Consider the following 23,943-nt stretch of genomic DNA (forward strand, 5'->3'; position numbering starts at 1 on the left):
CCCCCCCCCCCCCCCCCCCACCTATTGTGTAAATTCTGCCTGTGTGAGTCACAGCAGCCTGGGGGTGACTTCGGCCTTCAGAGAAGGTGAGCAGAACTGCTGTCTGATAGATGCTGAAAGCAGGTTTATACAGAGGACAAAGATGGCTCAGAAAAGTTTCAGTGATGTAACCAGGTGTCGGGATATCCAAGGGGGTGATAAAAAATCTTTTTTGAACAAGATTCTCCAGAATTCTAAGAGAACTTTGGACTCGGAATAGCAGGAGCTGGCTTCAGAACCGTGGAGTGGAAGAAAGACAAGGCTTTGTAAAACCCGGAAGAGACCCATCACAGAGTGTATCATTAAAAGGGAAACACGGACAAGAAGCTTATATATGAACAGGGAAAATAGCCCTGGGCGGGTAACTTGGTGCTCCCAGTTGATCTGGGTAACTCAGAAGTAGGTAATGCTTTTATAGGGCATGTTCAGCAGATCCTAGATGCAAGGGTAACTCAGCTTCTCTTCCCTGAACAAATCATCATGAAGTCATATGCATTATATATGAAACAAAAGCAATAAACAAAATGTACTGAATTTTCTTTCTGGAAACCAGGAGTTTGGGCTTCTAGCAAATGTACTTTCCTTCTCCGGCAGCAAACTAAATTACATACAGATTAAGTTAGGTGGAGGAATGAATTTCATCACGACTGTGTTGGATAATCTAACTTGGATGTTGAAATCAACTGCAGCTGCTATGGATATGGTATTAGAGTATAAAAATCCAAGAGACCATTGTTCACCTACAAACATATACAAATCAGAAAAGAACCCTGAACGTCTTGTGCTACACTATTTACCAAACGTGTTGCTCTATTGAGCTACTGAAAACACTTCAGGGTTTTTAAAGCACTTTCAAATTTATTATGTCTATGAGGCCTTCGACTCTGTGAACAAGGACTAGTTTGGTCTCATGGGCGAGGAAGAAGGCTGGAAGGGTCTCAATACACACATGACGTGAGACGCTGGGAGGGACAGAATGAGGAAAGGAATGTGGGTTCCTCGGTCCTGGTGTAGGCTTTCTTCTGTGACACCACATCTGTCTCCTGAAAGGGCTGCATTGACTGAGCACACAGTAGGAATTGAGCAAACGCTAAATAAGTTGACAGATTAGCAGTGACATGTTGAGTAATCACTGGGGCCAGGGATGACGTACTTGGGGAGTTAGAAGAAAAAAGTACTGATTGTCGGAAAATGAAAAGTCATCCTGCTATTAGCAACGATTTTGAGATTCTCCTTCAGTCACGAAATTGTGGTAGTGGCTTTTTTTTTTTTTTTTTTTTTTTGGAAACTGTTGTAAAAAATACCCACTTCATGTTTCATAAATACAGAGATGATAAGAAAGCAATGTTTCATATTTGAGAGGAATACAGTTAACTCCCCAGCAATACTATTATAGAAGCCCACCCCCCCTTTTTAAACCACAAAAGGGTAACCTCATATTAAGCGTGACCTGCCTCACACAGGGAAACACCACAATTAAAACTGCAGGCATGCATCTGGGTTTTAAGGATCAGCTAAAGTTTTAGGTCATTTTGAAAGTATAAAAAGGAATTGTGTGGCAATCAATTCCTTTTATTTGTTCTTTCTTTTGTCTTTGTCACTTATGTTGAAATAGAAAACAAATTATAGCTAGCCTATAGCTCTCACAAGTCAGAATAATTTAGTTTCAATAGACTTGGTGATACTGTTTAAACCTTGAAAGTTAATAAACATGGATTTGTAGAATTAAAAATATTGAACTATTGGAGTGCTACTAACTCACAAAATTAAAGTTTTATAACCCAAAGTCAAAGACTGTATTCTACAGTTTAAATATTTCATATCTGACATTTTCCAACTTGACAATGTGAAGTCTGATTTTGATTTTTCAATCCAATATGAGTTTGGGAGTTTAATTCAAAATCAAGATAAAACCATTTCTGAGACTACATCCTCTTTCTGTTGTTCCCTTCTTACCATGTGGCATATATATTTTTTTTTTCCACTTTGGGAAACAAACTTCCTTAGCCAATGATGTTGTACATATATTATTGGACCATGCTCTGAGTGGGAATTGACCAATTATTGCATATTGCTAAAGGGTAAGAACCTTGACTATTTGAGTCTCTAATGCAGTTAGTACAGGAGCATGTTTTATTACAAATTATAACAAAAAATGCCTTTTATTTATTTTTAATACTATGAACTACTACTGAAGGTCCCCAGAAGTGGCCATCTCAAGCAGAGATAGGAGGTGAAAGCTGGGTCATGTGGTTCTATGTGGTCTTCCCTGAAGAACCTCAAGGTGCAGGAAGTGACTTTCCATGCTGTGGAGGGATTTTGATTACTTGTAAGGCAGGGGGATGGAATGTGGTGGTAGGGTTCTTGCTACTCAAACAGCAGCAGTCGGACAACTTGTCTTTGCAAGGGCTTTGGGATCTATTCAGGGCATTATGTACCTTACAAAGAGGCTTCTATCAAGAAGCAGACACCGAGAAATATATGATCTGGAAAGGCCATCAGGGTTCACATAGAAAGGCAATGTAACACTTAAAGGGATTGCTCCGGGAGAGTATCTGATGGAAGGAGATGTTCGGATGGTAAAGAAATTAGATAAATCAATACAGCTTGATGTTCATAGATACATAGAAATGAAGACCTCCATGTAAACATCCGTACCATTTTGTGAGGGATTTGGAGGAGATGAGGGAATGTTCATGTTTCTTAGCTGTGCATAAAATGAAAGGTAGGTGCGCCTCAGATAAATTCCAAGAGATCTCTGACATTCTATCGGCTTTCTGGTCATCACTTCTTTCTTAGAATATGAATGGGAAGAGACCCTCAAACCTCACCAGGAAAGGAAACCTTAAACTCAAGGTCTCACCTACATTCCTTTTGCCAACTTTAAAACTTTTTTGGGGCAGGGGGTGCGTTTTTTGGTTGTAGTTTAATTAAGACTGACAGAATGCCAACTCCCATGTCAGCAAGGATCTCCTTAGATATATTTTGTTGTCAAATTCACTTTCTGAGTAAATGGGAAAACGAACACATATCATTTCTTAGATAATGTTTTAATATCCTGCATTGAATAAAACTTTTTTTTTAATCAAGTTGCAATGGCAGCACAGAACTCCACAAGGGGCTAGGGGGTTGCAGATGGTTGCATTACTCAGAATGTTCAAGCTTGACTGACCCATTTCATCAGCACTGTCAGAGCCTTGCACTGATACATGTTGACAACATTTAATCTTAAAAAATTGAAAGAAATGAATTAATATGCAAATTTCATCAGCTTTGTAATAAAAATGTCCTTGAAAAAAAACAGGGAACATGACCCCGGAGGAATTGTGTGAATTACCCCATCTCAGTTCTTTAAGTTAGTCAGAGGTACGCGGGTCCGCAAGGAAATCAGTGCAGATTTGACTTGGAAATAATTATGATGAAGAACAAAACACAAGCAGGTTGAATAAATGTAACAACTTGGGAAAAAGTCTTAGTCCTGTTTGTTATTCACTTCGAATTAACAGGATTAGGTTTGGTTTTTGAAAATAAAGGAACACCACCGTGTAATTTTAACACCTAAGTAATGTGAAAACAATATATATTTTTTTTAACTATCAATTTTAGTGCATGTTAAAAAATCACATCTGACAAAGTTGGGTCTTTTTGCAGGGTGGCGGGAGATGTAACAGAGTGCAGCTTTTTGGCAAAAGAGAAAATAGTAAAAAAAAAAAAAAAACTCTTAAATTTAGACCGTGGTGATCGGAGATTTCTAGAGTGATCATTTTGAATAAGAAGTGTAGAGTCAAGTCACTTCTAATATAAATAAGGTTAACTGACTTTTGCGGATACTGAAGTGACCAGTTATTTCAGTGAAGTTAGCAAAATGATGGGATCGTGTCAACGTAGTCTGTGGATGCGAGTCTGACTTATAATAATCTCCATATGGACATACGGACGTTCACTCCTGAACTTTGGGTCTGGACTCAGCTGGGGGAAAGCAATAATGGGGGTTGGGCAAAAACATTGAATATCTGTATGTAAAAGTTCAAGGTTTTTAATGTCCCCAAAGGAGATAGGAATGTTAACAAAGGAACATCAACCATTAAACAAAGAAAAACAGAAAATTTTTTTTTTATCAATAACGGCTTATGAGAGGTCACAATGAAGGAATGAACAGTTTGGGGATGGATCTCATTTCCTTTTCCCAAGTAAAGTCTCATTAATCTAAATAGATGTGTAAATATTAAGGGAAGGCCCGTGGTTTTACAGCAACCTTTGCATCTTTGTGCCCCAGGCTAGAACATTTTTCTCCCTGACCTCCCCACAACGAATCATCCAGTCTCTGGGGTCTGAAAGGAATTCACTTTGCCATTGGTTTTTAGTTGTTACTCTGGGCTAATCTGGCCAAGGTGAAGTTTACACAAATTAAAGCGTTTCAAGACATTGGTGTAATCGCAATGCTTGTGTGAAAAAATAAAAATCACACCCCAAACTGAGAGTCTCACATAAAGCCCCCAAATCAGGTCATTCATCTGAAAAACTCCACACAGTCTTTCCGAGGCTCTGAAATCCTGAAATTTTTGTGTTTTCATATATCCTTGGAAGACCGAGGCATTATAATACAGACTTTGCCCAACCAAATTAATCTCGTCTGTAAGCTTTTGTGGTTCTCTACAAAAGGCTTTTAAGTTTCTCCTTTCTTTCTTAATCTACCATCAGTAAAATCCTACTTTTATAGTGCCCTTTGCACCTGCTTGCATAAAATGAATAACCCAACAGTTTAATTATGCACTATGCTATCGGTTGGGAAGTGATATAAAGTTGCAGATAGAAAAAAGAATAAAAACCTCTTTTGGTATCCAAAATTAATATATGTCAAGCTCAGGGTAAATCTTAATCTTTTTGAAACATTTTTCTAAAATAGATGTTCTTTTATCATCTGGCACATCAAGACCCGTTGGAGGGAGGGAATAAAAAAAAAAAGGCATTTGGTTAACATGCTGCAGAACAGCACTCTCTTTTCCACCTCACTTCAGGCTGTTCTTGAAAGATCTGAACAGTTGTATAATAATGAAAAATGGGCAATACTTGTGGGGCATTGCCTGCGCTCACACACCTCCGCCCACGCATTCATCATTCTGCAGGTATTGTCAGTGAAAGTTTAATTGCATAAACACTCTGTAACTGTCCTGTCATATTTCTTGTCAGTCTGGATTCCCTCTCCGGGCTCACTATCTCACAAAACTATAATTGAATTGCTACCAAATCACAAGAGTTCCCCCCCCTCCCAAATAAAATCTTTATGAATAGAATTTGTTTCCTATCAGCAGATTTGACAAATTATGGCAGAGGAAGGGCCTTGGTGATAATTTTTGAGTTTATTCTCAATCTAGCTATTTGCTGAATGCTCTTATCTATTTAAAAAAATTTTTAAGCCCCAGTGAGGGGCTAGGGGGAGCATCCGGCAATCCCGAGGGGCTCAGTGGTAATAATGCTGCAGGACCAGAGGAAGCCAGTGGGAAAAATGGGAAGATTATCTGTGTCCTACTCCGAAAGGGCACCATTGGTAAATGAAAGACCTATGAATTCGGAATTAAACTGGGAATCTGTCAAAACGAAGATTTCACCAAACTATGTGAATTCTTAGTTATGAGATATTAAGTACCCAGTTTAGTCAAGTGTTTATTCCATCACACTTTCCCTTCTTTTCTCCTTGCACCAAACCTTTCAGTGATCATTACTCATGTATGAGCTCCGAGCAGCCAGATTCTTTGACAGATTTTTAGGACCCTGAACAAATGAAAATTAATCAAAGGCATGACATGCAATTTACTAAATATGTGATCATGAAATTTTAATGCATTTATAACATTGTCAAAGTATTAATAGCTTCCTGAAACAAAACAGAATGTATCTGATGTGGAATAAGGATGATCTTTTGTCTAGTCGCTTTATTTTAAACTTGTGTAAACCACAGTTCCACACTCCAGTTTCACGGGAGGAGCTCTTGGCAAAGACCCGGATTCCAGCGGTTCTCTTTTGTAATTCTACCGGTAGTGTGGGCATGAAATATGGCTCCTGGTGAATAACTCTTAAATGGGACGGGGCTTCACCCAGATTGACAACTGTCTGATTGTTTATGTTTTTTAAATGTGCTTATCAAAACCATGTAGGATTGATGGGTGTTTTTAGATGAAGTTATGTTTTTGCAACAGACTTAATTTAGGACTAAGGTTAGGGCTTAGGATAAATGAGTGCATTAGATGATTAAAGAACATTTGTCTTGTGGGACATTTAAGCCATTTATTTATGACACTTGAAAACAAGCTAGGAAAGCAAGTACCATGGGTTTAAAGAATCAGTTTTATACAAATGTTAAACTAAAACTAATGGCTTTTTTAATGGAACTGCAAGATATGCCAGTTTACTAAATATCCAGAGGCAGAATCAAATGTGCAGTGGAGTAAACATGAGGAAAAAATACTGGAATTAAAAAAGTCTCAATGCTATATTATGTGTGTAGGTATACTCATGTGAAACTTACAGAATTAAAAAAAAATTTAATTGCAATTGCTTCTTTGAGGAACTAGGTCTTTTGCCTCTCTTTAAAATGCCCTCTTTTAAATGGAAGAAGATGTTCTGATGGTAAAGGAATTTGGACTATTGTACTGCACTATAGTGGGTATGATAAAAGACCTTGCTTGTCAGGGGCGACAGGATGGCTCAGGGGGTTGGTAATGGGATATATAGAGCCTTTCACCCATAGGTCATTGGCTTGAATTTGGTCCAGGTTGGTGGTGACTAAAAGTCATTAACATCTCATGACTGCTTGGTGGCCTATGTGAAATGAGTTTCTTTATTTATTTAAGTCCATATATAGTACCTATGGCCAGGGCATCAGGGTATCTCTCTTGCTTTTACAGAAGCATTCCACCAAATCTACACTCATTTCAGTTCTCAAGATGAGTGATGAACTGAAGCTCTCCTGCACAAAATAAATTGATTCATTTAACGTTCAAACCAATAGCTGAGCACCCCCACCCTGTTCTTCAGTACAGAGCATGCAGGAAAGCTGATTTGATAGTACAAAGAGCCCTAGTTGGTGGAGACCTAACATCCAGGGTTTGTGTTGCTTAGTCTTTTGTGGAGCATGATCCATGTTGTGGCTGTGGTGACTTCACAATGGTCAAGGCAGATAAAGAGGGAAAATGTCAGTCAAGCACATCATACATGCTATGCATGGGCTAAAGCATGCGGTTATAAGCAGAACATACTTTAATAGGCCAGGCTAGAAGCTGCAAACCTTGGGAGACCAACATCAAGGTTTATTCCAAAGTGGAACTGGCCAGCCTCCAAGCTGGCATACTCCGGTGTCCAGAATCTAGAAGGAGTGGGATGGGCTTCTGAGAATAAGAATTAGGTGCCATGGGATACTTTAAGAAAACTGAGCATACAAAAAAAAATGAATTTGCAAAGCAGAATTTGTACATTAGAGAAGTCGGAGGAAGGTAAATTAGGTATTTCCAAAAGAATCTTTCCTCTTAAAATGGAGCCTTTCCAAAAGGACTCCACTTAAGGGGAGAGGGGGAGAAGGGAGGGAGGAAAGTTTCAAAAGCACACCAGTTGGGTGCTGTGGTCTATGTAGACTCTGAATCCTTTAAGCCAGGAACATGGCATTAATGAAGTCCAAATTCAAGCCTTACATGTAAAGATGCCAACTTTATGTCACCTAACCTTTGGCTAGCTTTTCCCTAAGGAATAACTTTGGTAATAAGATAATAATGACCTCAACATGAGTAACAATAATAATACTCGCTGAATATTTATGATGGGCCATCCTACTGTTCTAACCGTTTTAGATGTAGACACTCACAGTACCCTTATAAGGTATGTCAATATGCTAACTTAGTTGAAGTTAAAACCAACAGGTGATTATTCCCACTCCAGCGATACCAGAGAGCTAAAATTTTATAATGGGCAAACTGAGGCATTTATAAGTTTAATGAACCTGCTCAAGGTCCTATTTCTAGTAAGTGATAGAGGCAGGAGTTCAGCACATGAACACAAGCTGTCTGGTTCCAAGACCCTGTGTGCTTCTATATTTGCAACTGCTACAGAAGTCGTTTAAGGACTGGATCCTACAATTTGGGTTAGGCCTGTCATCTTCCTGTCTCACCAGTTACCAGAGTAACCTTCAAGTTAACAAGACTGCAGATTTTAAAATCCATCATCTGGGTAATGCAATTTAATTTGCTACAAATCAGACAAAACACTCTAGTAACTGATGACCACCCTGTGTCTCCCGTCCCATAGCTCTGACAGGCTCTTGTATCTATGACGGGGGGTAACTGGGTGGGGTTCCCATAAGGGGAGGAAGCAATGTACAGAGCTCGGGGCAGCTATAATCATACACTGTCACCAGGACCTCGCTGTGTATCGCTATGGTGTGTGGGAAACCAGAGACTTGTCCTCTGCCTGTGTAAATGCAGAACAGGGAGGTCAGGGTAAAAGAGGGGGAGGAGACCCAGCAAATGACAGCGCAGGGCTGCTCCAAAAACTGTTAAAACTTGGAGCTGACAGGTCTTGACCTAAAACTTCACAGTTAATTATGAACCAGATTCACCTAGGAGCTCATCTTTACGAAAGCTTGAAGGGTGCCCTGAAGACTGAAGAGAGAGATTTGGGAGAACTATGCAAGGAACTAGATAATTTGACCTCTGAGCTGAGTGGCTAGACACTGATGCTGCTTACACGGGAGGGTCTTGGAAGGAGAGACTGGCGTGGATGGGAAGGGGTGGATCCGGCTAGCAGAGGCGAGAGTGTGTGCTAATCACCTGTTTCCGGGTGTTAGGAGTTTCTCTACAACAAAGCTTCCCATAGTCAAATAAATTGGGAAAGAGGAGTTCAAACAAAATAGACTTACTGATCACATAGATTTCAAGTATTCATGAAGTTATTGCTTGTTGTTAATCACCGATGAGAAGATAGGCTAGGAAGCTTTTTCCTCTGCTCTTTAGTTGGGGGATCCTTTTAATAAAGAACACTTCAGGGGCGCCTGGGTGTCTCAATCAATTAAGCATCCGGCTTCGGCTCAAGTCATGATCTCACGGTTCGTGGGTTCAAGCCCAGCGTCGGGCTCAGAGCCTGGAGCCTGCTTCAGATTCTGTGTCTCCCTCTCTCTCTGACCCTCCCCTGCTCACACTGTCTCTCTCTGTCTCTCAAAAATAAGTAAAAAACATAAAAAAAAAAAAAAAGAACATGTCATAGGACAGTTATGGTAAGGAACACATTTTGGAAGTACTGGCTTGGAATCTGTGTCAGCTCTGCATTCTAGAGAGCAGAGGCCCGGAGGCCATTACAAATTAATGTATAGATTTGTATCTTGTTTATAAAATGGAGACCTCCATACGGTTTCCTTCAAGAGAGATCCTGTTGATTCCTTTTTGTCCAGTGGTTTATGTGATATATAAGTTCTGTGAGAGCAAGGACTTTCTTGGTAACCAGTAGGTTCCAAGAACTAGAACAGGCCTTGGCCCAGGCACACGCAATAAATAATGAAGGGATGAATATGTCACATATCTAGATTATTGGGCTTGTGTTTTTATACTTTTATATTGCTTTTGTGAAATGGAAAGTATTTCCCTAAAGATTAGTCACGTTTTAATTCACTTTATCCATTATATATAATTTTGCCTCATTTTGACTAACAGTAATTTAGTGGATCAACAGACAACTTTGAACCTCCTCCAACATTAACACTTGCTCCATTTAATAAACAGATGGTTGGACACAGGAAAGCAGAGTTTTAATTCTTTATGATGTCACTAATTTTACATTGTTCTTACTGGTATTTTAATTTGGAGAGGAAATCCCCTGACAAGTAAGAAGCATTGACCACTAGACTGATATTTTACTACCAAAGGCAGATGATAAACTTTAATAAACTATAAAGAGGAACAGATTTGTACCCTAAGGGAATTTATATCTTAATATTTTATGATCAATAGCATATGTAATTTTATAATTTTCAAATTGTTTCCAGATTTTATTAGTAGTTGATAAAGTAAGAGTGGACAGATGGCATCATCAATCCTAATCACGTGAAGGCTTGAGACTTGCATAATTTCTAGAGTGTTAACCATTATCAGCTCCTGGCTAAAGACTGAGCCCAGGTAGATTTCTATCTTTTTCTATTATCTTAGGTCCAAGTCACCATTTCTTCCATTACAAGGCTTCTCAACATTTCCTCTCAAGGTCTGTTTACTACTTTGGGATTAAAGAAATGGCCTCTTGGGGTGTTTGGATGGCTCAGTCACGTAGGCACCAGACTCTTGATTTCAGCTCAGATCATTATCTCAAGGTTGTGAGATCCAGCCTTATAATGGGCTCCATGCTGGGCATGGAGTCTGCTTAAGAATCTCTCTCCCTCTCCCTCTCCCTCTGCCCTTCCCTCACATGCTTGCACGCCTCTCTCTCAAAAAAAAAAAAAAGTCCTCTTGCATGGTTTCTTTTGCTTCTAGTCTACCCATTTACCATATCCTGCACATTCTTGATAAAATAAAGGATCAGGTATCCAGTCCAGTATAAACAAGTTACCTGGAGTAAGGAATCAGGATAATATTGGGAAGTCTAATAGAGCTGCCTACGAAGGATGGAGGGTGTAGTCTTAGGCAGGGGTTAGACAGCTATTTTAGATGGATGTTGAGAAACATTTGATGGAATGGTTAAGAATGCAAACTCTGGTACTGGGCTGCTTGGGTTCAAATCCTAGGCTCTGGCACCTATGAACTATGTGATTTTTCTATATTAAATTTTTTTCTCAGTTTCCTTTCTTCATCTGTAGAATGGGAAAAATGATACTTTTTTCATAGTATTTTGTGACAAATGAACGAGGCAGTATATATAATGGGTTTAGCAGAGTGACAGTAGGTGACCATTCAATGAACATTAATAGTTTTGTTGTACAGGGATTCAAGAGCCCACCGGGGCGGATCCTTCTAAATTCAAAAGTTATTTCTGTATTTTTAAGTGATGAACTAGTGTTTTCATTGGGTCACTGCTCTATTTAATAAGTACCCAAAACTTATCATACCAATCTCGGATGCTTCTCATTGGCACTCCAGCTCCTCCAGGACTGGAGACTATCCTAAGGGGCATGCACCTTTGCTTCAGTGAAAAAGACAGGGATCCTTCCTGCCTCTCAAATGCATCCCACTCTGCCACTTGGGATGCTTCTCCTGGAAGATCATCCCTACATCTTTGCACTTAGGTTGGTTTTCATGCGAGTCATCCCTCCTTATCAGGGATCCACAGTCAGTGAGACTTGCCCTGGTTTCTTCTACCACCTGGCATGGTTCCACCTCAGTTGAGAGTAGCAGCACTGTTGTTGTTCTGGTTTCTCTGGTGGTGGTTCTTCTGAGGGTGGTGAGTTTTCTAAGGGCTGATGTCACATCTTGCACCTCTTGTATTCTCTGCAAGCACCTAGCAAGGTGCCCAGAAACACATGGCCTGAGTTCAAATCCTAGGGACATAGTCTCGTCTGGTATGAAGCAAACCATTTACTCTCTCTAGTTTTGGTTGAGGTCAGTGTGAGAAATATATTACTTAAACATGTTGACTCTTGGAACACAGAGGTAAAAGCCTATTTATCAGTGTCGTCATTAATGTTCCTAGAGTATTTGCAACAAGTTATATCTTGAGTAGAAAAAGCTAAAAATGTCAGGAAACTTTTCCAAAGCTACATTTCCTGAATTTGTTAACAATATCCGTGGAAGGGAGCACCTCCCATTCAGAACACTCCTATGGACCTAAAAAGATCTGAGGAACTGATATTCCTGTGAACCCATCAGGCAGCAGGCATTTTTGTTGGTTAATTAAATAAAACAGAAGACTGCATCAAAGTCCCTGACATTCACGGTGTATGTTGGGCATGTCCAAGCAACTTGCTCCCAAACAAGCAACACTCATTTCAGGGTTGATGTTTCAACCCTGAGACAGTTCTTCCAAGACTGCTAACAGCAGTGGCTGATAATATAGTGCTAACCTCCTCAGTGTCCTGATTGTCATGATCACACTTCTGCATATTGTATTAATTATATGTCCCCCTCACATGATGGTCAGCTCCTGGAAGGCAGAGAGCTTTATTTTTGTTTCCTCAGTGCTTTGTGTAATATCTGGCATATGACAGATGTGCAATCCATGGCTACTGAATCGTCTACCTAATCTCTAATATCAGGTGGGCCTGGATCTTGAATCAGAATTCACTCTAGTTAGTAACAACTAGAGAAAGGACCCATATTCTTCCCTCTCTCAAGCTAGTTATTTTTTAAAGTCTTCTTTAAAATTTATTTTTGAGATAGAGACAGCATGAGCAGGGGAGGGTCAGAGAGAGAGAGAGGGAGACACAGAATCCGAAGACAGGCTCTGAGCTAGCTGTTAGCACAGAGCCTGACATGGGGCTCAAACCCACAAACCGTGAGATCATGACCTGAGCCGAAGCTGGACACTCAACTGACCGAGCCACCCAGGCGCCCCTCGAGCCAGTTTTGTCAACAGAAGCTAGGTGATGTTTTCTATGGGTCCCAAGAAACCATGATTGTGTTTCATGAGCAGATAGATACCTCCAGGAGTACATGACTGACTCCTGATGGCTCCCATTGTTCTTCTTGCTCTTTTTCTACTTGGAGGACTGGTCTTGAAAGGAAGAGCCTGGAAAAGCTGCCCAGAGCCTGAGGCAGAGCAGAGGCCAAATGCAGAGAGACAATTTTGGCTGTGCCCTTGGCTGAGAAGGCACACGGCTAATGGGAACCGAGAGACTCGGGGGCTGAATTTTGCCTATAATTGATTCCAATGGTACTGTTTACTGTGGTGTAAGGTGCTTCAACGTAACAATGAAGGAAGGGCAAAGGACTTTAGTTCTGAGAGCTTATATTTAACAAAAAGATGATTTAGCCAATGAAATACGTGTATGGGGGATAGTTAGGTTTCTCTCTGGATGTCAGAAGCCTCTAGGAGAAAATTGCTCTCCAAGGTCTCCTACCAGGGTTTTATCTCCTTTTTCCATCTAGTTCCTAGGCTTTGTACCTACTCCAACCCTAATATTGTACCCTTTACTCTCACCTTGGCTGCTGAACTAACCTGTGTGGTTTGCGGCCAGCCACTTGGAATTTCCACCACTTCCCCTTGACACTCCCCGATCTGTAAAATAAGGATAAAACACTGACCTGCCTCAGAGGGACAGTGTGCGAATTAACTCCTGTAATTAGTGGTTTCAGTGCTCAGCATACCCGAAGCAGGATATGAGTGCCAACCATGTCACCGTGGCCTGAGTGTGCTTTGCTTCTCAAAGCTGTACTTGGAAATAAATGCTTGGCAAAGGGCTGACAACTGGAAGTTGCAAACTTTACACAGAAGCAATATTTCCAGTATTTTCCCCAAGCAATCATGAGTAAATTGCTCACTAGGGGTGGAAATGGTTTCCAGCCAGTTCTGCCTCTTCTGATCTGTGCACCCTGCAACGCTCAGTCAATGCCAGGTAACTGATCCTTCGTAAATCTGCTGTTTAGTGCAGATGAAGAATTCAGAATGGTATAATTTGGACAGGGATGCAATTTCTGTGCAGTGATATGAATTAAAAGCAAATAAGTTGTGGTTTGTTCGAGGCAAGAATTATAGAAAGAGAATCTATAAGTTTTAATCAACCAATGACAAAGACAGCACTATTTTTGCTTATTCTAATGAAGAGGGACAGGTCATCCATTAACAAGTTGTCTTGGGTTTCATTTCCGAAACTCTGAAAATGTACCCCTTATTACCATAGGTAAAGAAAAGTCAAAATTATGACCTGGAAAGCTACATAAAATAACTTAAAAATAATGGGTTGAAAAAATTGATCTTCTAAACCTTCAATAGAAGGCTTAGAAAGAAAAAAATGAAAAATGCTACATACAGAGTGAAACTATTGTGTATTTTGATAAGAGTCCTGTGTTTCTATTGAACAAACCATTTGCTACCCCTTGAATTCCATTATATTAATTTATATAAAAGCCGCACTTTTTTGATTTGCAACCACTGTGATTTAACTTCGGGAAGAGAAGGTTTGTTTCAGAATGGCAAGCAGAGCTATGGTGAGATCCAACATCTTCTCTGGGAACAAAAGAGAGGCTGTTCTTATGTAGCTAAGGGAGTCACCAACTTGGGTTTTGATGTGTCAAGTTTTTCAATGGCTGTCTTTGTCAATGGACAATTAAAAGCCTCACAGGGATGCCTTGCACTGAAGCTGTGGGATGTGGCCCAGAAGGGTAGACCTCAGGTCCCAGGCCTGCACAGCCTGGTGGGGAAGAGAGATTTTACCTGACTTTTCTTTGGCTCCCTCAGGCAAGATTCTAGAAGGGTAAGGTCACTTTGAAACACCTCATCACACACAGAGAAGCTCACAGAAGCGTGAGAACCCACAAATGAAGGTGATGTGTGCCTAGGCCTTGCGTGCCAGAAGAGAGCCCTGGAAAATATTGATTCTCTTCTGTGGCAGTTCTAGGTGATCTTGTTAGCATAGCTGGGGATAAAAGTGACATTTAAAAATAGTCTACTTTCTGCCTGAAAAACAATGGTACTGCATCAGGGTAGTGGGTCTGAGGCAAAAGAACTCTGACTTGGACAAAGCAGTCTGTGGAATGGCACTGGCTTGTTTCTAGTGTAGACGCATCATCTTCATTCAGGAATGGCAAAAGAGGATTTCTATTTCATGTCTAACTAACAGTGCTATAGCTAAGGGAAATAATTTTGCATATGTAATTTTTTGGATAAAAGCTGAGTTTATTCATAAGTGATTCTCTCTTTGGGTTATGAAAAGATTCATTTTGCTAGGCCGCTTTCTGACAACTAAATTTGACACATATGTGTGCCCATGGGCATTCGCAGGAGGCAGGCCAGTTTTGGGTAATTGTGAACTAGTCTGGATCATGGCTATGGCTACAGAAGAGATGCATTTTATACTCAATTCATTGGAGATAACGGTGGTACATTATCTGGTGGATTTATCTTTGCTTATATTTAATTCCTTTCTGTATTCATACAATATGTGTTTACAGTTTGATCAACATCCAACATAAATTATACATTTTAATTTCATTGATTAGTTGGGGACCATGGAAAGCAGAAATTTCATTGCAGGCAAACTGCCATTCCGATTGAAGGATTAGCAGTTTCCTGAAAAGGTATGCATGTTGCAAGAACAAAATTCATTCCTATCGCAAGCGAGTCACCACACGGTTTGTAGTTGCAGGGAGTAGTCAGTGTTAGAAAAGCAACAGTAGAATGTAACGCACGCTAGTGACTATATAGTTTATATTTTACACTTCCAGTGGCTCCAACGTTGCCATCAAGAGTAAAGCTAGTGCTAAAAAAGGACTTACATTTGACAACTTGAATGTTGTAGTTACCACGCAAATTATCAAGCGGTTGATGTCTAAAAGAACTCGGTCTGATCTTTTAGCATTAGCATGCAGAGCAGTCCCCATGATATTATCTTACCATAGACCGACTTCAAAAATCTCACAGAGATTAATGGTGATAACATAATTCCAGAAAGTTGCCACTCTATATGTAGAAATATATTGGCAATAAAAACCAGTCACTGTGTGCCTTTCCCCAGTAGGGGCTCTCTCACTTTTCTTTGATTTTTAAAGGCTTCAGATCAATAAGTGGAGTGACATTATTAACAGCTCCCTCAACACCTTGGCCAGCGCTAACATTAAATCCATTACACCTTCTGTTTGACATTTGCAGTACAGCAGAAAGTGCTGTAGATACAGTCACATTGTCTGGGGACTGAGGTTGGAGGTGGGGTTAGCAAGATGGTTTCCCTTGCCTGACTTCTAAATTCAGTTCATTGATAGGAAACTTGAACAACAACAACAACTCAAAGACCACCACCCTATCCCCGCCAACGGTACAGTAGATGGTAAATAATTCACCCTTAAAGGTATAGGTGTATCTCATATCTAAGCAGGTTTTGAAATAAAATCGCCACCTGATCCTCAGATAAGTTTTTACATTGCTTATTGTTATTCCTAACCATTTATTCTTCTAATTACCTCACTTATTGTGAAAACTGTCTAATGAAATCTGAGCAATTGCGTTCCTGCAGAATCAAGTGCTGATCAAATTTACCACAGCCCAGATGCATAAGTAGAAAATGCAGATTATTTCCATGCAGGGAAGTACTCAACTGCTTCAGGGCATTTTGTCTCTAAAATATTTAGGATGTAAAGTAGGCATAATAGCGTAAAGATCATCCTATGCAATGATGATCTTAACCCCCCGTAACAGGGTAGATCTGCCTGACACTTGAGAGAGTGCAGTAACCTCTAGGTAAGACGGTCAATGGTTAACAATGCTGCTATAGTGATTCTTGACCAAAAGTGCCGTCTCATACGTTTTGCTAAATTGTCTAAATCCTGGTGCAGTATTGATTTCTCTGTCTATGAGCTGGTACCCATTCAGTAAGCTGCAAGAACCTCTTGTCCTGGCTGAATTCCCTTCGAAGCAGCACCCAGCTATGTTACGCCCTCCAGGGCTCCTACCATTGGGACTTGATTGTTAGCTAGTGGGAAACAAACCATTGGAGACAGAAAGGACATTTTATGTTAAAGTGAGAAACAGGACAAAGAAAGTTGCCTGGAAGGTTAAGTGCAGAAGTAGATTACCAGAAGCCTGTATGTTATCTTATTTCAGACAGAGACCCCACTGCCCAACCCCTACATACTTGTAGATGTATATAGGAATAGAAAATCTGGAAAGATAGGAAGCAGACCACATATGAACAGTGGTCATTTTGGGGGGCCTTTATTCTTCTCTGCATTCTCTAAACTTTTTACAATGAGTTAATTTTATAATTAGGAAAAAAAAAAAAGGAATAACACCCAATTTTATGACCTCACTTAAGGAATATAACTCCTGACTTAAAAAATCTCATTTTGAAAGAGCTGCTCTTCTGTTTATTAAGCCCTTAGAAGATGCAGCACTGAAACTTATTAAGAGAAGAAGATAGCCCTCATGATCCCAGAGTACAGAATCATTAGAGCGATGTAGCTCTAGAAAAAGAAAAGGAACCATCTAGACATCAGGTCCCAGAGGTTCTGTGCTCCCCCTGTTGCAGGATGGCAGCCTCTCTTCCAAAATGTTTAGACCTACATAGGCAGGCACTCTAGAACTTTCTGACTTTTCAAACAAGGACACCATGTGTTATTCTTCTGTCACCTTTAAGATTTCTCTAAAAGAAATGCCCTATTTACTTAAACTATGACTAATGGTGCAAGCATATCACATATTTATTGGGGTTTCCAACAGTCAAAGAGCTTCACGCCCCCCCCCCCCCCACCCATCTTGAGACTGTCTTGTCTTGAACCAATCACAGGGCTGGGAGTTCAAAGAACCAGAATTCCTATTACGAAACAGTATCACTGCCTGTTAGGCTGGTTTAGTCACTTACTTCCTTTTATTATAATGCCAAATGTTATTTAGATTTCAGTCATTTAGTGATGCTACATTGAACACATCAGGGCTTCTGAAGTCCATACCTTCATTTTCATAATCACCACATATTGATATCCCCTTTCCAACAAAATGGCACTACTATTTAAAAAAGAATCTGTGTTTCATCATCGTTCAAAAGATTACGATGCAATGAACAATTCTTCAAAAATGTCCCCTCGTATTATTAAGAATTAGGAAATCTTGTTAAAATTCCTTCAGCCTGTAAGAAACATAAGCAGCTTTGGGATGTAGTGCCTGACATGAACTTTTTAAGTAATTCCCTTGGAGCAGTGATCTGCATTAGTGAAGATATTTAGTTAAAGGTAGCACCCTGAGCTGCTTTTCAGTGTTTGAGCAGTCCGTCTATTTTCCGTTTAAGCCCAAGGTTGAAAATAACCAATGCTACAGACTTTTAAGGCAAAGTAAGTTTCACATTTTGTAATGGTAAGAGATAGACTCTTCATCAAGGAAGAGAAAGCCTTCTTACACGACTGTCACTAATGACCCCTGGTTGTTTAGAAAGCAGAATTTTCAATGTTACTAGATAGGATGGCTCAAAGAAGGCTGAGGGCAGGGGAAAGAAACCAAGGAAACTGACAATCATACTTCAATGTTGAACGACAGAGTAATTTTTAAAGAGCTCTGTTATTCTCCTAATACCCAGAATTCAAAGATTCTAGGTGAGAACTGAATTCTAACAGTGTGCCTAGAGTTGTTTTATGCATCCTGGTGCTTCGTGGGAGGCACGGGATTGATCAGAGTTCTTATAATCAATATTAAACCAGTTTGATTTTGACTTTAGCTCACGATATCTCAGCACAACTGGTTTATAGGCTGTGGATTTTTTTTCCTCCCGATCAAAGTCTTTTCCAAGTGACACGTTACCCTTAACGTGTGTGTGGGGAGACATCAAGCTCAATATGAATCAACAGTGTAAGCTGGCTGCCAGGAGGACCTAGTTCAACTTCAGGTTGTCTCCACTAGAGTACAGTAGCCTAAACCGTCAAAGAGGCCTTGCCCCTCTGCTCTGTACTAGTCAGCCTACATCCAGCGGGCTTCCCTGCGATCTCAGCGGGTCACTCACAAACTGAAGCAAGCTGGGGTGGGGGTCTTGGGAACATCCCACTGAATGATGGTTGTGGGATGCAATGCTGTTGAAAGGAGGGAGGGAGAATTGGGTGTATGGGACTTCATGTATTTGATAGGCTAGCATGGTGAGGAGGCAGATTTGAACTGAGATTCCCAGAGGAAAGATGTGGGCTCATTGGAGAAACATTGGAGCAAAGTTAGAATTTGGCTCCACATTCAGAGAACTTTCTCTTGGAGCTGTGCACCAGCCAACAGGGCAGCCTAGAGGTGTCTGAGCTTCCTATTGGGGCAGATGGTTAGCCGTTGGTTTTGATCTAGAGCCAGGGCTGGCCAGGGGGAAGGCTGGAGATCTTCTAAACTTGAGAGTTTGTCAGTCAGGGAAACAGGGTTTATAAACGTGAATTCTTACTGAATGTTGACAGTCATGAGCCCCTAGGTTTCCCAATCCATCTCCACATGGAAAGAGGAAAAGCCCATTTTCATGTGCTGCTTCTCAAGTCTGCCCAGATATGAATAATCTAATGACTAGAAAACAGTTTTAATGATCTTACCGACCTAGCTATTCAGTAAAGTCACTGAGCAGTGGTAGAAGAATATTCGACTTCCCTGTGAACAAAATTATTTTCATTTTTAAATGGCCAAGAGTAGTCTTAAGTACTCTTTCTTCCCATGCCTGGTGCTCAATGGAGAAGGAAGCTCACCAGTGCTGCAGGTAACTTAGCCAAGGAAACACGAATTGGTTTTAGATGGAATTAGCATATTTCCAAACAGGGGAATATATTATTTTTTTTCCCCTTCTGTGTGAGCAAACATACTGTGATTATTCTCTGGCAGGTCAAATTTAAGTATGTTCTTAGAATGATTTTAGTATTAATCTTAAGACAGGTGTTTTTTCCCCCCTTTTTCTTTCTGTCAAACGAGGTTGTGTTGCAAAGCTGTTATAAGGCAACACATCGAGTAAAGTACAAGCATCTTTAAAGAGTGCAAAAATAATTTCCCAAGTAAGCAAAGAAAACTTTGCACTGCAAATCAGGCCTTGATTCATTAAAAATCTTAAACTTCTCATGAGAAAAATTAACATTTAAACCACTGCTGCTTGGCCAAGCACTCCACCACACAAGAATATGAAATATCTCCTCTAAAAAAGTACAAAAAGGACAAAACCACAAATGTGGAACTTCAATTAATTTAAAGCCCCAATCAGCAAAGAATAAATCCTTCGCAGATCTAATTACCAGCGCTCTCGGAAGACCCAGGCCGACCAGCCAATCTTCCCCGTGTTTGAACAGCTTGATGAACTAGGGGACTGATGGATATCAAGTCATTTTGTTTAATTTATAAATGGATTTTCCCCTAATACTTAAATTATCATCAGTACAACACAATGAAAATGGGAACATTCTGAATGCAAAGTCTATAAGAGTCCTGGAAGGAATCCCAATGAGGAATGTCACCTCTGTTCATTCCTCTATACAATTGATCTAATTAAATACTGAGGGTGGAAAGGCAGTTTAAAATGTAGCCATTTCTGTTTTCTTTTTAGCCTTAATTTATCTGTTCACATCTTTCAAGTACCTTCTGATGCTTACAAAAAAAAAAAGAAGAAAAAGGAAAGAAACCAAGAATCCTGCAAGTTCCTAATATTTTTAATTCTCTACAAGCTAATATTCAAGGAGCCTTTATCGTAGATTTTGCTGAATAATAAATAAATGCGTTCCATTTAGCCACGGTGACCATAAAAGGAAGAGGGCTTTCCAAATCTGAACCTTTTCCCTCTAGTAATTTGAAAGAGAAACGAAAGGAACCAGTACCTTCTCTACGTATTGTTCAACTGAAATTAGATCTCAGGATTATACTTATTAAAATGTCTCCTTATTTTCAAATCTCTGCCTTATTTAATTACTGCACGGGACAGAAAGCTGCGTGGAATTGTTAAATACCATTAGGTCTATTTATAGTGTCTTCACACCGGCAACTTGAGTGCAATCATTGGCAAAGGTCCTGCCCACCATCCCGCACGTCGGAATCGCAATTCCCACCTGGCTCGGGGGTCTCCGACTGGGAGGAGGAGGATGCGGAGCTGGCGCCGTCCTCCGCGGTGCCCTGCGAGAGGAGGCCCCGGCCCGGCGGGAGCTTCATGCCCAGCTGCTCGGCCATCTCCACGTGGTCCCCCGGGTGGACATAGTCAAAGACGCTGCTGCCTGTCAGCTCCACCTAGAGGGGCAAGAGAAAGGGCGGGAAAGAAAGGTGTCACCACTTCTCCGTGTTCAAAATCAGCACTGCTGTGAGTCAAATCTTGAGCAGAAAAGGAAATACATGCAGCCCCCAGAAACCCTCCGGGTTCTCTGTCTTGATCCTTAAATGCTTAAGGATTCCGGAAGTTGAAAGACAAAGGTTGTTTTTGTATCTATCTATTTAGTGATGGTTGAGCCCAGTTTTTTCTCATACACTGTTGTTTGCACAGAGCCCACACATTCTGGGAAATGTGGCTGAGTCGGCCTCTCTCTCGTCCAGCTGTTTTAGCCACGCATCATCAAGTACTTGCGTGTTTGGTGTCAAGAGGATGATTGAATCTTACGGTTTTCTTACTGAGAAGTTTGGGCTTTGTAGAGAAACAGCCACAGATAGTGGATGAATATTTTCCCTAAAATACACAGAGTTCCAAGATGTGTTTTTATACACATCAGTACATTTAGATGGAAGAAATGCTGCTTACAAATAGATGCAAAGGCATAATGGTTTCATTAAATATTTCTCATTAGCTCGGTAATCATACGGAGGATTTTCCATGCAAAAGAGGTCAGCCCCGGTCTGAACCCGCCTTTTTTCCTGCTAGTATCAGTTTGCCTTCAAAATAAGATACACAGTACAAATCTCCTTGAGGGCTTTAAAAAAATGTTTCATTTTGTGTACTTTTTGTATGAGGCTGATTCTACAGGTAGAGAATGAACAACAAATATCAGAAGAGGGTCAGCTGAAACCGAGACATGGCCCTTGTCTAGCTTGTATCCTCAGTTGTGCTAAGGGATTGGCTTTACCTCTGTACCCTTTTGATGGTGTAGTTATTACCTCCTTCCAAGAAGAGCAATAATGCTCCTAAAATAACATTGGGTTATAGGTACTACGACAAGGAGAGATGTGTCCCCAACTGATCAAGGAAGAGCTCTTTGCTGGGTCCCGGATGGGTTCCCTCAGGCTTGGGGTTTTATGGTCTCGGGCCAGCGATGATACACCCACATGCCAGAAGTTCAGATTATCCTATTTCCCTTGAACTTTTTCCTACCTCATCTCCCCTTCCTGTAGAATTTGTAGCATGTTTCCAGATTCCACCTGAGAGCCTGCACTCCTTCTTCCAAGAAGGAAGGTCAGCAGTGGGTGAACTGTCACAGACAGCATAATGCCCAGAGCAATTATTATCCCCCCAACTCCAGCTCCCAGCAAAACGATCACTCCCGGACACCATTTGATTAAAATTGTAACAGGCTGCCCATCTTCAACATCTATCAATTAATGGAGGTAGAGCCAGAACAATGGGAGACTAAATTCAGTTTGGTTAATAGCTATTCCTGAAAAAGGCCCGCATAACTTTTACCGAAAATGAGGTACTTTGCCTTTGCTATTAAATTACACTCTCCTACTGTATTACCCGACTCCTGACTCTATCATTTTACAATAACTATTTCCTCCATTTGATATTGTTACAGAGCGTAAATCAGGATTCATAAGTGATCAGTTCCTACCCTCTGGGAGGGAGGGATTACATGGAAATAATCCCTTTAATGTGCGCCTTGCCTCTAAGCATTTCACACAGCAATAAATGGGTAAACTGACTTTGAGCAATTAAGAAATTAAATGAAACTAATAAAATGTGTGTTTTAATATTTCTTGATGGTTATTTTGTTTGGGGATTAGTGGCTAGAAGGAAGTCACTCTCATTTTGCGCAGACTCCAATTGCAGCACTTTAATAAATATTTCTGTCACTTCTCAAACTCCAAGTCTTTCTTTAATACTGCAATGTGCCTTTTGGCACAGACCACAGATTGTGATAAGATGACAACACAGGTGGGAGATTAATAGATTTTTTAGGGGTGCTGGCTATTGAATATTCATGCAAGTCAGTCTTACGGTGAGGAGGAGTAAGCGCTGTCTTCACAGCCTGCTTTGCCCGGGTGTGCATTTCCTCTCCATAATATAATGGGCATGCCACGCACAGCACATCGAGAGCAAGACTGCGTCACCGTGAGCTGTATGGCCTTCCTCCAGTGACCCCCGCCCCCCAAAAGCATCATCCACCAGGGAACCCTGAAGCCTAATGGTGGATGGAAAGGCTGGCCCTGAGAATCCGATTCTATCGTAGTCTTTATGTATGTGTCCTACTGAAGGTCACACGGCACAGGGGAAAGTACCAACTACGTGGAGTCCTAACTTGACTTGGAGATAAGATCTTTTCCTCCTCTGCTGTGTGACCTTGGACCACTCATTTCACGTCCCTGGGTTCTTAGTTTCCTATTTCGAGTTGGCCCTGGAAATGGCAGCCCTGCCCCTCTGCAGGACTCTGGGGGGCACAACTCACATCCGTTTCTACACAGAGGGCACCCCCCCTGGGAGTGTCACTCTTCGGGTAAGAATGGTGTAAGGAAGGGGCCCTGAGAGCCCAGTTGAAAACAAACTTGCTGGACCGGTCTCAGGTCTGATTTTGAAAATCTAGTGAAACCATGCAGAAGAAATTATTTTAAGAAACAAGCAACAAAATAAGTGCCGGCTGTCCTTGCTGCTGTTTGGTGGGTAAGAAAGGCTGGTGCCCAGGGGTGTACACTCCAACCTAACTGTGGTGAAGTTTTCTTAAAGTGTGTGGGGGAGCTTTGGGACATGGCTTTAAGCGTAGGGTGAGGCAGGAGTGAGCACGCTTTGAGACTCAAATACAGCAATAACACTATGGGTATCTACCAACCACTGTGTACAAGTACTTTCCATCCTTTTCTTTGACTAATCCTCATAACCATCTTTTGAACTGTTTTGGTAATTCCTGTTTTACAGAAGAAGAACCTGAATAGCGGAAAAGGCTAATGGTCAAGGTAGAGTTTGGTTCAAAGTCTGCCTTGACATCCTATCACTTTTTGGATAGTGTGACTACAGTCCGAGAGGCTGAGCAGGGACCTCTGAGCTTCCCCATCCTTTAGCTTTACTCTGTTGAGAACACTGAGCACCATGGAGGAGAGAGGCCGCGGGGCAGGCAGCCTGCCCGACCCAGGAGCTGAGGATGCTTTGCCTTCAGACTCCAAAAAAGTTGAGAAAGC

At 40.9% G+C, this 23,943-nt stretch overlaps 1 protein-coding gene and 1 long non-coding RNA gene across 5 annotated transcripts in view; one reads left to right on the plus strand and one right to left on the minus strand.

Moving 5' to 3' along the window:
* The window catches only part of NPAS3 (neuronal PAS domain protein 3), an 836,879-nt gene that overhangs the window by 101,339 nt on the left and 711,597 nt on the right, over window positions 1–23,943 (minus strand). For all 3 annotated transcript variants that reach the window (XM_029951941.1, XM_029951942.1, XM_029951943.1), the window contains one exon: window positions 20,685–20,859. In XM_029951941.1, coding sequence (XP_029807801.1) covers window positions 20,685–20,859 — 175 coding nt within the window. The remainder of the gene's footprint in view (window positions 1–20,684; window positions 20,860–23,943) is intronic.
* Window positions 1–23,943, plus strand: part of LOC115301926 — a 108,716-nt gene that overhangs the window by 29,297 nt on the left and 55,476 nt on the right. The window lies entirely within an intron of this gene.

Source organism: Suricata suricatta, chromosome 9 (genome assembly GCF_006229205.1).
Source record: "Suricata suricatta isolate VVHF042 chromosome 9, meerkat_22Aug2017_6uvM2_HiC, whole genome shotgun sequence".
NCBI lineage: Eukaryota > Metazoa > Chordata > Mammalia > Carnivora > Herpestidae > Suricata > Suricata suricatta.